The sequence below is a fragment of the Eleginops maclovinus genome, chromosome 23 (genome assembly GCF_036324505.1).
Source record: "Eleginops maclovinus isolate JMC-PN-2008 ecotype Puerto Natales chromosome 23, JC_Emac_rtc_rv5, whole genome shotgun sequence".
NCBI lineage: Eukaryota > Metazoa > Chordata > Actinopteri > Perciformes > Eleginopidae > Eleginops > Eleginops maclovinus.
Window position 1 is genome coordinate 15,289,676 of NC_086371.1, and position 14,543 is coordinate 15,304,218.

Genomic DNA, 14,543 nt, shown 5'->3' on the forward strand with positions numbered 1-14,543 from the left:
TTGACTAATTTTTTTTTTCTTCTAAAAGCAGATATTATTGGAAAGCTAGATGTTCAGTTTCCCGTAAAAAAAATAAAGGTTAAACAAAGATCTGAGTAATGTTAAATAGAGTAACAATAACTTTTAATTTAAAGACGATTAGATGGTTCGAACTTTGAAAATCAAGAGCAGAAAAAGTTAAACTTAACCCACAAAGTTGTTGATAAAGTTTCATAAACAAGCGTTTATTATTCTAGAGTTCGTAAAATGATGCATGCCGATCCGCCGTGTAAGGTGAGGGCGCTCATTCCAGTCCACCGATGCTTTTTCACAGACTGTCTGACCCCGCCACCAACAGCCACTTCCTCTTTTGTCTAATTTCATGGCGATCGGGAGAGAGGGAACACCACCGACGCACGCACACTGTTTCAGCACTCCTGAAAGAGTTTATCCGGGGTAAATAACTGACATTTTTTGCAAGATTCGGTCACTGGGTTTCAAAGTAGTCCTGCCTGGATTCAGCCATGTGTACGATTCACATTTCCCTGTAGGATTAATCCACTGTATAGTTTATGGGTCAGATATTTCACATTGTAGCGCCACTCGCTGATAACAAATCGGACGAAATGGGCTCTCCCCCTCCGCCTGCATCTCTCCCACACTCAGCGGCACGCTAGTTAACGGCGCTGGCTAGCTAACGTTAGCAACTCTGCAAACGCTTCATACATGTAGCTATGTTTTTTCATTTTAATTGACACGCTTCATAACATGGGGGTGGCCGAATAATAACAAATTATGGGAATATTCGGGAGTTAGCATGAAATTGTAGTTTTCATTAAAATGTTAGCTGCTTAATGTTTGTATATGGGTTAGCTTGGCTAGCTAACTGTCGTGCTATTTATTTAGTTAGCATTAGCCGGGACCGGGATTCAGAAGTTAAGGCAAGCTAAACTATCCCAAAGCGAAGAGACTAATTGTGATATACTTGTTTCCTAACAAAGTTAACCGACTCTTGTATTTGCATGGAACATTTTTATACTCCATCCTTTTCTCGATAGCCGAGAAACGGTTTTGCTAGCACTACAAGCTAGTTAGCAAGTTAACGGTTACTTGGATGCTAACGAGGGTGTCCCGGATCATTGATAGTTTCACCGTAAGATTATACTTAAAATACCTACTGGTACTATCTACTAACGGCGACTGGCAGTTGTATTGTTGAACAGAAACGTATAAATGCATTATATGATATAGTTGTGTTATTATAGCAAGCGAAAACAAAGTTGTTGACTACGATCGAAAACTTTAAAAAGTTTAAAAAGGGTTGAGTAAAGTGATGTTGTATGATCCGGTACTAACAGTTATGAGCCCAAACTGATCTATTGACTAAAAACGCTTGTCAGTCATGTCTACAAATGCCATGAAGTTGGTGATATGGGTCTTTATGACAAAACACCTGTATTAATGCTGTATTTTCATACTTTGATCAATATCCACTTTCTTTGTTGACAGTGTAAACTAAGTTGGCAATCTCACTGGCACGACGGACATTGTTCTCCAGGTGAGTGAGTGTAACTGGCAAAATAATTCACTTTAACCCATTTCTCGCCTGGATTCTTCAAGTTTTTTTGACATCATGTCCTTCTTTTAATTACACATAAATATACTTTTCCCCCCCAGTACTTCATATTGTTAGCACACAGAAATGCAATGCTTTAGTGCAATTCAGTTTTGTATTTTGTTTGTGTAGTTTTGATAACTTTGTCTATAGAATGTGTTATTCAGGCAGTTAAATGTGTCTTAACTGACAGTTTTTTCAAATTTGTCTGCAGGGGAAACTAAGTGGACAACTTTAAAAAGAATCCAAACCACTTGGATCTGTTCTTCTGTCCCAGGTTTAGACTGCGTGGTCTATGGCTCTGATGGACAAACACAAACAGGTCAAGCGACAGAGACTTGACCGCATTTGTGAGGGTGAGATTTAATAAAATACTCATACACAAACTAAATGAAAGCAAAAGCTCACATTTATGAGGTTTATTCTGTTATTCTTATATTTTCTTTAATGTTATACACAGGGCCCGACCTTCTCCTGTCTCGTTACCATGTTTTTCGGGTGTGACTTTTTTTACAGTGTCATCACCAATTGTATCAAGTCAAAGCATTTATTGTCATATGCACAGTAGAAAACTACATTCCCTTTGCAATTATTTTTTAATTAATTGTTGAAAGTTGCCTTTAACTAAATAAAAACCCTGTATATACACACCGTTGAAAATCATAGAGATCTGTCAACTTGTATTTGCAGACAGAGGGTATCTGTATCTGCCCCGTGTGCCTTGTGAGGTGGTTTCGGGCAGGGGCCGCTTTTGATTTTATAGAGCACACAAACACTGATGTATCACACAATTGGGCATTGTACCAAAAAAAATGTCTTACAAAAATAGCAGCACATTTTGTTTCTCAGCCTTTGACATATTCATCCTTTTCTCTGTTATAAATTATATTAGACTGAATATCTTTGTGTTTTGGACTTTGGGAAATGAAAACAATTGTAAGTTAAAGCCCTGTACCTGATTGCAAGTGTCAAACATTTCAGCTTCAACCAGCAACTGTGTTAACTGTTAACCAATGAGAGGGCACAATTTACCTTATACTAGAAACATTTAACAATGGTTTGCATTTATGTGAAACCAGATGCTGACAGTTTCATATTATCATTGTAACACTGGATTTTATTTACAGCTCTATGAATATTGTCTTTTGGTGACTTAAGGCTACTGTTTGGAGTCCTCTGCTGTGCTCTTTACCTCTAGTATTGTGAGCAGAATGGTTAAAATGTTGACCCTGATTGTGTTTCTTACCGCCTCTGAGTGGGTTGTGTAGGAAGTTGTTGTTTGTCAACTTTTTCGGTGAAGTAGGAATGCAAGGAATGTGCAGATGAAAGTTTGCTGTGTATTTTATGCTGAATACTTAATAAGTTAACTTTTTATGTGGCGAACAAGTGTATGTGACGGTTAGTGCTGATTTCTAAAATAGTTGTTAGTGAGCTGTTGTGGAGGTAGAGTAGACGATGGATCAGACATAATGGTGTACTAAAATGGAGGGAACAGTCTGGGTGGGTCTCTGGAGACGGGTGAGAGGGAGAGGACAGGGTGAGGGGTCGTGGCCGCAGCTACAGGGAAACGGGCCAGCTGTCTCTTTAAAAAACGACAACAGCACAAACCGCCCTCGGCCTCAGCCTCGTCTATGTGAATGAGGTTAGTGCTGGTTGGCTGGCCTACAATGGGGCTGCCTGTGATTGGAGGCTAGCCGTGGGGGAGGGGCTGGGCGTGGATGACAGCTGGGATCCAGCCAGCCAAGAGCAGGCTGACAGAGAGAGAGGGAGAAAAAAGAGCGATAGAGGGAGAGCAAGGCGAGAGAGGGAGAGAGAGAGAGAGAGAGGAAGACAGGCTCACACAGACTTCATAATGCAAGGTTAGGCCCTGTGCTCATGTGTTTTCTATTTTGGCATGTGTTTTTAAAATTTGTGAACTGTGGGGGGAGAGGTCTACGGTTTGGGTGTGGAGCAGCTTTGTGTGTGCAGTTTCCCTTTTTGTGTTTAGCGCAAACTGGTGTTGCCGCAGCCGTCAAGAAGGAACTGAATAGCTGTGTGTGTGTGTGTCTAGCTGCGTCTGGGTGGAGTACTGCTGCTTGCTGCATTATCATCGTTTGCTGCCCCTCCCCCCTCACCTCTTACTCCTACAACTGCGGCCAGAGGGAGAGAGAAGAGGAGGAGGGAGTGAGGGGAAAGAAAGGGAGAGGGAGGGAGAATGAATGAATCACTGAATGAATTGTATTGTGTGTGCGGCCATGCTTGTGCTTAGTAGGCCTCGGGTATGCCAGTGTCCTATACTCAAATTACTCTTTGTGTAGGTCTACTTGTATATTTCCAGATCTACATTTATTCTGAGGGGTCTTTGTGATGAATCCTTCTGGGTTTTCCTACACAGTAAGCGTGTCTTCGTTCATTCAGTGTGTAGCGGTTGGCTTGTTAGCATTCTTTAGCCATCTGCAATGAAGGTGAATCACACTGCTAAATGGAGTGCAATACATTGTGAAACGGTGACTATGGTGTATTTTTCTTGAATTTTTTCCCGGCGTGGGCTTCATGCATGCATTGGGAAAGGCTCGGACGTCAGAGGAAGTGTTCACAAATATTTGTTTTCCACCCGCGGCTACAAGCTCCCTTCCCTCCTCTGCAGTCTCACCATTACCTCCTGCCCTCTGCCCAAGTAAATGTTCCAGCTAGCCACACTCCCCCACCCGGCCACACACACACACACACACACACACACACACACACACACACACACACACACACACACACACACACACCTGTCACCCAGCAGGGACAAGATAGTGTGTTCATGTGTGTGGTCAGTACAAGCCCAAAATGGAAAGATTACAGGGGGGAGAGGTCGTGCTTTGCTGTTCATTTTCATTTCCTCTTATTGAACGTCAATGCATTGGTAGAGAAGTGGCTTTTTTTTATGGCATTGATTTATTTTTGACATGCAACATTTCCTTTGTTGGCATAATGGTAAATGGCCAAGGTGCAAATGTGCAGATGTTTGTCAGTTGTGTGTGTGTGTGTGTGTGTGTGTGTGTGTGTGTGTGTGTGTGAACCCATGTGTCTTAAAAAGGGAAGAAACAGAATAATAGGAAGGAGGGACTCTTCCAGACATGAGAATTTAGGTCATGACTCAGACCCCCTCGTGAACCCCCACCGCCTCCTCACCGAGACCCCGCAGTTTTCTCCACCCCTCCCCCTAGCCGCCACACTCCGTAACCTCTCCCCCTCCCATCCCAGCCCCTCCCCTCTGTGTGAGCACTTCTCATACAGTGGCAGGTCAGGTTCCCAGACTTCTGCTTCATTAGCCAAAATCTAACTTTCCCCTTGAGGAGTTTACGCTCCCGAGTATAACAGACATGTATCGATAAAAGTGGCTCGGTGTGTACTCGTTCCTGAAATCACTAAACAAAGTTGGAAGTTAATACCAAATCGGCTAGGATGCTGGACCCTCTCCATGCCCCATCACAGATTCAGTTACACCTCACTATGTAACGATAGAACCATTACACTCATCCTCCCTGTGGTGCCTTCATGGTGTCGGTGTGTTGGAAAAAGAGAGTCATAAAAGTCAGAGTTATTATAGTCTTAGGAGTGTAGCAGTCAGGCCTGTTAACTTTAGCCAAAGCGTGCAGGGAGGGTTTTCTGAGGGTGTGATGACACGGAAGACGTCAGATAGTTCAGACATGCAGACTGTTGAGTCATTAGTCTCTTACATTGTTGGTTCTGAAGTGCAAGGTTGTTTTTGGTTAATCTGCTCTTGGTAGCTTGACACCAATTACCCTATCACCAAACAGTTCATTTCAAGAGGAAGATAACAAAATAACGCGGTGGTTAGTTGACTCAATGAATGTGGCAGCGTTACGAAGCGATCAGTTTAGAGGTGCTTTCATTTTATTGTTTTGTGTTGTGAATGTCTGGCCCCCTTATTTCATATTCTGTTGTCTTCAGTGTAGTTTACTGCCTCATTTTGGTCAGTTCATAGGGACGCTCCTATCGATCAACCCTGATTGCCCAGGTTCCGAACATTATCTTCTGATATTCTTTCTTAGAAGTTTATTTGCTGGTGTTTTTAAATTCAAAACAATGGATCAAATGACGCATACATTTTTAATGGAAACATTTGTACTCCCTTGCCTGATTTCTCAACTGCTGGCTCTGAGAGCCACAGAGTTGAACAGTGTCTTTAGCAACAGACCACCAAGTGTAACTGTCAAAATGTTCTCTGAAATTAAAAAATAAACAATTAACCGATGACATCTCATGGTCATTAGCAAGTTGTCACTGATTGTGTGAAAATGTGTGTCACAAAAAGCTGTTCTGAAGTTAACTATTAGCATTTTTTGTCCGAGATTTGTAATGGTCAATCAATATTTAACCTCTTGCCATGGACTTCTTTTTGTAACAATCAACATTGTTTTCTTCCTGCTGGATTCAGGTATCCGCCCCCCTATCCTGAACGGGCCAATGCACCCGCGGCCCCTGGTTGCCCTGCTGGACGGGCGCGACTGCACTGTGGAAATGCCCATCCTCAAAGATGTGGCCACAGTGGCCTTCTGCGATGCCCAGTCCACCCAAGAGATCCATGAGAAGGTAAAACAGACATCCAAAACATAAAATTATGATCACCTGTGTTGTACATCATTCTATCTGGAGGAAATGTCTCTATAACACAATCTGGCAAATAATCTGTGTGACTCATGTGCCTTTACCCTATGTTCTATTTGCTTTAATATTTAAGTCTCAAGTGCAGGTTAATATGATTCAAATTATTCATGGTGCATTTGTGTTTTCTAGGTGCTAAATGAGGCAGTGGCTGCTCTGCTGTACCACACCATCACTCTGTCCAGAGATGACTTGGAAAAGTTTAAAGGCCTACGCATAATTGTCAGGATTGGCTCCGGCTTCGACAACGTTGACATCAAAGCGGCTGCTGAGCTCGGTGAGTGGGTGGAACTTAAAACATATTTTCACTGTAAACCATGAGCTGACAGTGATTCACATTTCTCTCCTGCTTTAAACACCCAGGCATTGCAGTCTGTAATGTGCCAGCTACGTCTGTGGAGGAGACAGCCGACACTTCGCTATGTCTGATCCTGAACCTGTACAGGCGAGTCACATGGATGCATCAGGCCCTCCGGGAGGGAACCCGTGCCTCTAGTGTGGAGCAGATCCGGGAGGTAGCTGGCGGCGCTGCTCGTATCCGCGGCGAGACGCTGGGCATCATTGGTCTAGGTGAGTTCAGAGTATGGACGTGTTTTAGAGTTGTTTGTGGCCACAACATTTCTTTATCTGAAAGAATGTGTTTGTGTCTAAAGTAGGGGTGTAACAACTAATTGACGTGGTCGATTTGTTGGTGACGTAATCCTGTGTGTTTTACGCGCTGACATGTAGAGATTAATAAACTGGATATCAATAAGCGCTAAGCGCAATGGCCCTTGAGACCATTTGATCTGGACCTCGAGGTAATTCATAAACACACTGAAAAAAACAACAGAAATCACCTCAAATTATTATTATTTTGTACCTAGAACACAATAACATCTAACGTGAATGTGTTTGCTGGCCCCTGTCAGGGTCCTTGAACACAACACGAGCAGAACGTGTCATCACGTGGTCAAGTCATGTCAAATACCTTCAGATTAAACGAGGCTGTCCGTGGGTCTGATTACTGTTAGCCTGTATCGATGTTTCCCTAACTCGCAAAACCACGCAGGAAGCGTGTTTTAAGAGCAATGAGACGTCCTTCGGTCGGAGCGTCACGCTAAAGGACTTCCTTTTGTGATTTCTGATCGCTGCTGGATCGGCGGTCAGTCGCTGCAGAGCTTTCACAGAGTGTGTGTTCGCTGTTCTTCTACTCATACACACCGTTATCACTGCCAGAGCAGCACCAGTGTGTTCCTGTTCCACACACACCTGCACATTAATAACACCCTGTAATTCTGCTCTGTACTGGGACCTCTACTACCGGCAAAATGCCTTTTATATTATCACTTTAGTTATTTACTGATATAATTTTGAATTCATAATCTAATAATCAGGATATGATCAGTTTTTTGAACACTGACTTAATTTTTTCAGGAATAATTACAGTAACTCTTAACAGGAGGCTCTTAAGCCTGACGCTGAAAAGTGTTCAGCCTGAATGAAAATGAAGATACATGGCCCCGGCCGTGACGCAACTGGCTGGGGCACCTGCACCGTACGCCGGCGACCCGGGTTCGATTCCCCACCCGTGGTCCTTTCCGGATCCCACCCCGACTCTCTCTCCCACTTTCCTGTCGCTCTCCACTGTCCTATCCGATTAAAGGCAAAAAGCCCCCCAAAAAATATCTTAAAAAGAAAATGAAGATGCATAAAATACAAGTTAAAATATCTAGAAGAACAAAAGTTGTGTACTCTGTTTTGTTGTTGATAGATGATCCTTTGAAAGGGTTAGCGTTCATTTGTATCTGTTATGCGTCTTCCAATGCCTAAAACAACCGTAAGCTACATTTAAAAGTTGATGGCTAAATAAGAGCGTTTAAGAAATTGTGCGAGGCGTTATCCGTATAGTCGATGAATCGTTTCATTAATCGATATTCAAATGAGTTGTTTGTTGCAGCCTTAGTCTGAAGTCTCTTCCTCACTGGACAACAAACCTTTGTTTGGTCATTCACAGGAAAGGTTACACTCATTCCCTGACCAATGACTATGCGGTGCTCACAACGAAAGAAGTTGTAACCCCCTTCAGTGTTTGCTAAACCTGCTTTGTAGGACACACCGGTAATGGGAACGGGAATGGGTTTTCCTGAAATGTAAAAAGCCTGCATATAAAAGCTTATGAGAAGGGAAACTGTTCTGTCGACCTGAGCAGTGATGCTGAAGTGCTTTAGGAGTTTAACTCAAGCTACAGATGATGGTCAAACGTTTCTTACTTATCCTTAATTAAAAGGCCCATTCCCATTTCCTGTCCAGCGGGGTCACAACACACCGGCCGTTTATAACATTTCTCTTTCTCTTCCAGGGCGTGTTGGCCAAGCCGTGGCTCTGCGGGCTAAGGCCTTTGGTTTCGGCGTGATCTTCTATGACCCCTACCTGCCTGACGGTGTGGAGCGGTCACTGGGCCTGCAGCGCATGGCCACTCTGCAGGACCTGCTGATCCACTCGGACTGTGTGTCCCTGCACTGCAGCCTCAACGAGCACAACCACCACCTCATCAATGACTTCACCATCAAACAGGTGTGTGGACGCACTGAATATCTCTCCTATCACCTTTTATAACGCCATTTCTTTTTTTTGTGCCTTTTTTCCTCCCGTCTTGTTTTTTTATTGGTTATTTGTGAGGATAATGAGAACATTAGAATTAAAGGAGATAATATTTTCTATTCTGCTTTAATTCAGCCTCCACCAGCAGTGAGTAAGGAAGTTGCTGCTTTAGCACAATGGCTGTGCTCTATTTGAGTCTGAACTTTGGTTTTGTCCAGGTAACCAGTTGGTTGGAATTCTGCCAATGAAGGGAGGGGGTTAGACGTTACCTGCAGGAATCGGCATTTAGTTTTTTATGCAGCTTGAAATCCTGAGTCAAAGCACTTGGCGGGCAGTGTTGGAGCCCGATAGTCTAGACAACCTAAATGGTGACAAATGATGTTTGGCCTGAACCGAGCCTTGCTTTCATGTTGTGGTCTGTGTTATGGATTAGAAGAGCAGTAAGAGAATATATTTGTGCTGCAGATTTCAGGTTTCAGTCGTCTCTTGGATTGATTGGTCCTCTTTACTTTAATCATATTATCGCTTACTCTGTAATACAGATGCGCCAGGGAGCCTTCCTGGTGAACACGTCAAGAGGCGGTCTGGTTGACGAGAAAGCACTGGCTCAGGCTCTGAAAGAAGGTCGGATACGAGGGGCTGCCCTGGACGTGCACGAGACAGAACCTTTCAGGTAACCATGATACACAAGTAACAGCCCATAGCTGTGCACGATACACAGTCTCATTTTTCTCCTCCGTAACAACCTCTGCCCTTCTCAACAGTTTTTCAACAGGCCCTCTGAAGGATGCCCCGAACTTGATCTGTACCCCGCACACATCCTGGTACAGTGAGCAGGCCTCTGTGGAGGCTCGGGAGGAGGCCGCCAGGGAGGTTCGCCGCGCCATCACCGGTAAGACGCCTCCACTATAAAGCCTGCTTATTCAGTGACTGTAGAGGGCATATTTAGAGACAGTAAAGACAGGATCTACACATGCCCACTGCAAGCTGAATGTACTTACTGTGTTCTTGATTTCATATGCTAACGGTTGTACAAAATGTGAGGTGATGATGATCAGAGCGTTCCCAAGCATTTACAGAACGGAAAGCATGTATACAATGTTCTTTTTAAAAATGGTGGATGATCTCATGCCTCACTTTTTACATTATGAAATACTTCATAACAATCCAGAGGATACAGACCAACTGACCAAGCCCAACATAACATATTCAAATGAGTTGTTTAGATGGTAAAACTGTAAACTCACTGAAAGAAGAAAGTGAGTAATGTTGAAATCTATGAAGCTGAAACCAACGATTGTCCATGGTGCATCAGGATTTCATTAGTGAGCTGAGGGCAAGATGCACACTGTTTATTTCACTGCACGGGAATATAACATTTTCACATATGGTGATCAGAGGCAGAAACACTTGAGTCTTAGGGGTAACATGAGACAAGTTAAAGGCGCTTTAATTTGGGGTTAGGGAGTGCTTTGGGTTAGTTTGCCCATGTCGCATACACTAACATGACATATAATGCATACAGAGGGGGATCTAGATATTTTGGCTTGACTTTGGGATATCTATCACATCAGCCATCTTTATCTTCAACCCACGTTCAGAGCTATGAAACTGATCAGGTGGATATAAAAATAGCTGTGAGTGACGGTCTCTTTCTTTCGCACCAGGACGAATACCTGACAGTCTGAAGAACTGCGTGAATAAGGAGTATCTGATGGCCGCCTCTCAGTGGCCCAGCATGGAGGCAGCCACTGTTCACCCGGAGCTTAACGGAGCCACTTACAGGTGAGGGGGCTGGGTGTGGAACATGAAGACGGGACCGTTTTTAATACAGCAGCTATCATAAGATTTCACATTTTCAAATCTGTGTTTCAGATTTCCTCCCGGTCTGATCAATGTTGCAGCAACAGGGGGTCTCCCAGGAGCGGGGGCAGTGGTCGAGAGCCTTGTTACAGGAACCCTGGCGCACGGCATCACCCCTGTCTCCCACCCCCCTCACGCCCCCTCCCCCAATAAGGCCGAAGCCGACAGAGACATCCCGTCCGACCAATAGCCCCCCCTGCCGTCGCCAGCACATTCCGTCACCTCTGGAACCCACACCCCACCCCTCCCCCCCCCAGCATCAGACACAGCCCCACCCTGCAGAACATCGGCAGCAGCATTTTGACCCTGATGTACATCTCCAGTCTTTTTCTTCAGATCATTAAACCAGCCCCGGAGTGACCCGCCACAGCTAGCCCCATCCCCATCCAAAAAGAACACACATTTCCCTCCATCCTCATCTCACCCACTCACCCCTACCACCCCACCCCCTTTCACTCCCCCACAACGTCAGCAATAACTGTATTCTCAAGGATTCAATGATTGGATTGGTTTATATCCTTAGTTGGCTGTTGTTTTAATGGAAAGTTGACCTGTTGTGGCTCCAGGTGTTAATGTTTGTTTGTTAAAAACAAAAGCATTTCTGAGATGGCTTTACAGTCCGCTGCCTCCTGCAGTCCTCTCTCCAGTAGAGGTTCGGAGGCAGTGAGGTTGAAGCCCCCCTTTTGTACATTAATGGCTCATGTTACTGCTCTCTTCTTCCTATCTTTTTTTTTTCTTCTTCTCCCTTCATCTACCTTGTGACGGGGAAAATGTGTACTAAAGTAAACCAGACAGAATCACAAACCGTACATCCTGTCCTCCCTATCAGACGTCTAGCTACCCCTCAGCCCAGTTTGGCCCTTAGCTGTCCCTGGCACCGCCATGCACTCGCTCAGCAGAAAGATCCACATTGTTGTCGGTGTAGCTCCCTGACCGTCAGTTCATCCGCTCAGACTTCAGATGGTGACACCAAGCATCCTTTGTCACCCTTTACTTTAGTGACCCTCTCCTTTTTAGCAACCGTGTATTTCCACATTCTTTGCCCAAAACGGATTGTTTTGTCATGAGATGATAGCGTCACATCGGCAGCACGATGCATGAATTTAATTTCATGCCAGCAGCTTGGGTGTTTAGTGTGAGCGTCCACACAGAATCAAACGCAGCAGCCTTTTCTGGACTGAAAAGCAACAGCACGGCAGAGGCCTCTCCAGCAGGGGGCGCTGTCTGAGCGCTCACTGCTAACTTCAGTCAGACCTGTTCCAGGCTGCAGTGATGGAGAACATGATCACACACTGCCAACCTTCAGAGCAGAGGATGGGTGACCAGGGATCATCTACCGCCTTATTGTGTTAATAAGATCTCACTGCGTCTTAACATCACCGCCCTGCACCAACCTACCCAACCCCCCTCACCATCACCCACCCACCATCATGACACACCCACACATCTGATCATCACCCAGTGTGCGTCCACCAGTTCCTGTAAGCGTGAGGGGACAGTAGAGTTTAGTTTCCCTGTACGAGCAACAGGACAGTGTTCTTGCATGCTGGCTTTGTTAATGACAGTGGTGTGCGTGCGCGCGTGCGTGTGTGTGTGTTTGGACATGCGTGCGGGTTTGTATGTGTGATGTATGTTCCCTCACCCTGTTATGATAACAAGCTATTGTCTTTCCAAAGGAATAGTCCCTAGGAGTAACTCTTTAACGCTGTTGCCCTGGTGTCAAGGGAACACCTTTCTAGTACCTCAGTAACAGATATTGAATGTACCGTGCATACCCTTTTATTTTTTTGTACAGATTTTCTAGATACTTATTTACTATTCTTTACCAGAAGGGTTGTGAAATTGTAGCAGTAATGATACAAAAAAAGACATTGCCCCATGAAATAAATTGACAAAGTCCTTTTAGGTTAGCTCTAGGTCACTGAATACTCAGGCTTCAAAACCAATGTGTATCTCTTTGCCTTTACCTTTATTTTCTCATTGTGGAAAATACAGCACAACGCTTTCCCATTACTAGGCATCAGACTGTAGTTGATGTGTTTTGACCTCCATCTTTCTAGCTATGGATAAAGAAGGAAAAAACAAAAGGCGGTCGCCGTGGTCTGCTAGATTTTAAATTAGAACAGTAGTAATAGACGCAGTTTTGTTTTAACCCCCTTCATTGTCAGGCTGCTCTATCTATAGTGCATGTGAGGTAATTTGGTAGGGGAATTAATATTGGCTTAAAGAATTTGTGTCATCTTGCTGTTTCCCTCTGCTCCCCGGCCTTTCCCCCTCAGAGTGTTTTCAACCCGAGTAGCCATTTTTGTCGTGGTCAGTTTCCAGTGATGTACAGTTTTTCCCTCAGAGTCTATGAGAGACATGGAGCATGTCTGTGTCCTGAGATGCTAGGCTCCTCTGTCATGTCATGAGTATATATTTTTAAAAATAACCCCCATAGTTCGGATTATGAGCATAATAGTAATCTTAAACTTTTGCTGTTGATGATGATTATATATATATTTTTCAGTTCAGCAGTGCACTGTTATGAAAACCATTCTGTTTTATTGTAGGATTTCATTTTTATGGATATGCTGTCTGTGTTCTACATGTTGTACTGAAACATTTTGGAGAAAAAAATGATATCCCTTCCTTGGTAATTTGTTTCCCCCCGTATTATCCCAACTGTCCTTTCCAGCTGATATCCTCTGGGCCTTACTTTTTCTCTCCCTGTAAAAATAGCTGTTATAGAAAGTCGCCATGGAACCACTCACTGCCTTAATACAGTTGACCACAGCAGGTGAAGTCAGGAGACGCATCCAGCAGGAAAGAACAGGCCACTATGGAGGCCGCTCCGCTAAAAGCTCCTCACACCCAGGCAGGCATCAATCTGCAGCATTTGTTTTCCACTGATGAACCACATTTAGCCTCGTTTTGGGCTCAAAAACGTAGATTTAGTGTGAATTTGTACTTTGCATTATTAAGATGTTCTATTTTTTTGCTGTCTTTGAACAGTCAGCCTGGCCGTGTGTATGTGCGTTGGCTGACAGATAAGCACAGTGTGTATGCTCACAAAGCCACAGCTGATATTTCACTCTTGGGTGTGAGAATTCCCCCGACCACCACCCTACGGCTCTTAAAGCATCTTTCACAGTGCTGCCAGAGCCCCAGTGGGGCTGGGAGGGGGAGGGCAAAGCGGACACTGGGGTGGTCTGTCAATAAAATTTAAAAAAGAAAATTACAATGAGAATCGGTCACTTTTTCTCTCTCAGGGTTCAAATGCACACATATCCTCCAGCAGTCGCTCTCCGTCTCGTGTCCCTTGTCCCAAGTTTTTCCACTCGGAATGTAGAACAGCCTCCTGCGTTTTTAGAACCCCCCTCCCCCCCCCCCCCCCCCCCATATCGTTCCCCTTTGTGCACCGGTCTGAACTTTGTTTCTGTTTTGCTTTCTTTTGGCACTGACATCTAACCATCTAACAAGGAATGAATGAATGAATGTTTGAAAGTGACTGTGTGTAATGTTAAAATTGGGAAATGTATTTTTACAACATGTGAACATTTTTTCCACTCACTCTCATTGTGAATTGATTTGTTTTTCTTTCACCAGACTGCAAAAACAACAAAAAAACAAAAACAAAAAAAAATCTCCTGTAACTAGGCTCTTAAGCTTTATTTTTGTTTTGTTTACTTTTTTATTAGAAACAATCATGTTTGTGATGGTAACTTCCGATGGTAAACTCCACACCGTATTTTAATAAAATCTTAAAAATTAAACGTTTGTTCCTGTGTTTTTTAACCTTTATTATAAGTAACCGTTATGCTCTCCTGATCTGAAATCGTGTTGTGTATTGGACCTGTCACTC

General features: G+C 44.0%; 1 protein-coding gene across 3 annotated transcripts; it reads left to right on the plus strand.

Moving 5' to 3' along the window:
* The first annotated feature begins 296 nt into the window (after positions 1-296).
* ctbp1 (C-terminal binding protein 1) lies at positions 297-14,454 on the plus strand. 3 transcript variants are annotated; one of them, XM_063877214.1, is made up of 11 exons: positions 297-435; positions 1,489-1,537; positions 1,809-1,950; positions 6,027-6,181; positions 6,386-6,530; positions 6,617-6,823; positions 8,595-8,809; positions 9,379-9,509; positions 9,601-9,728; positions 10,504-10,621; positions 10,712-14,454. In XM_063877214.1, exons 3-11 carry the CDS (start codon positions 1,890-1,892, stop codon positions 10,887-10,889), a joined length of 1,338 nt encoding a protein of 445 aa, XP_063733284.1. In that variant the 5' UTR covers positions 297-435; positions 1,489-1,537; positions 1,809-1,889; the 3' UTR covers positions 10,890-14,454. The 3 variants fall into 3 exon arrangements, with proteins under 3 accessions (XP_063733284.1, XP_063733285.1, XP_063733286.1); XM_063877215.1 differs by lacking the exon at positions 297-435 and adding an exon at positions 476-707; XM_063877216.1 differs by lacking the exons at positions 297-435; positions 1,489-1,537; positions 1,809-1,950 and adding an exon at positions 3,387-3,453.
* Positions 14,455-14,543: the final 89 nt, after the last annotated feature.

What these genes read in the sequence shown, in the direction of transcription:
- ctbp1 (XM_063877214.1), top strand. Translation starts at nt 1,890, where the DNA reads ATGGCTCTGATGGACAAACACAAACAGGTCAAGCGACAGAGACTTGAC. An exon ending in CCCAAGAGATCCATGAGAAG is followed by an intron (nt 6,182 to 6,385) that starts GTAAAACAGACA and finishes TGTGTTTTCTAG; the next exon opens with GTGCTAAATGAGGCAGTGGC. An exon ending in ATGACTTCACCATCAAACAG is followed by an intron (nt 8,810 to 9,378) that starts GTGTGTGGACGC and finishes TCTGTAATACAG; the next exon opens with ATGCGCCAGGGAGCCTTCCT.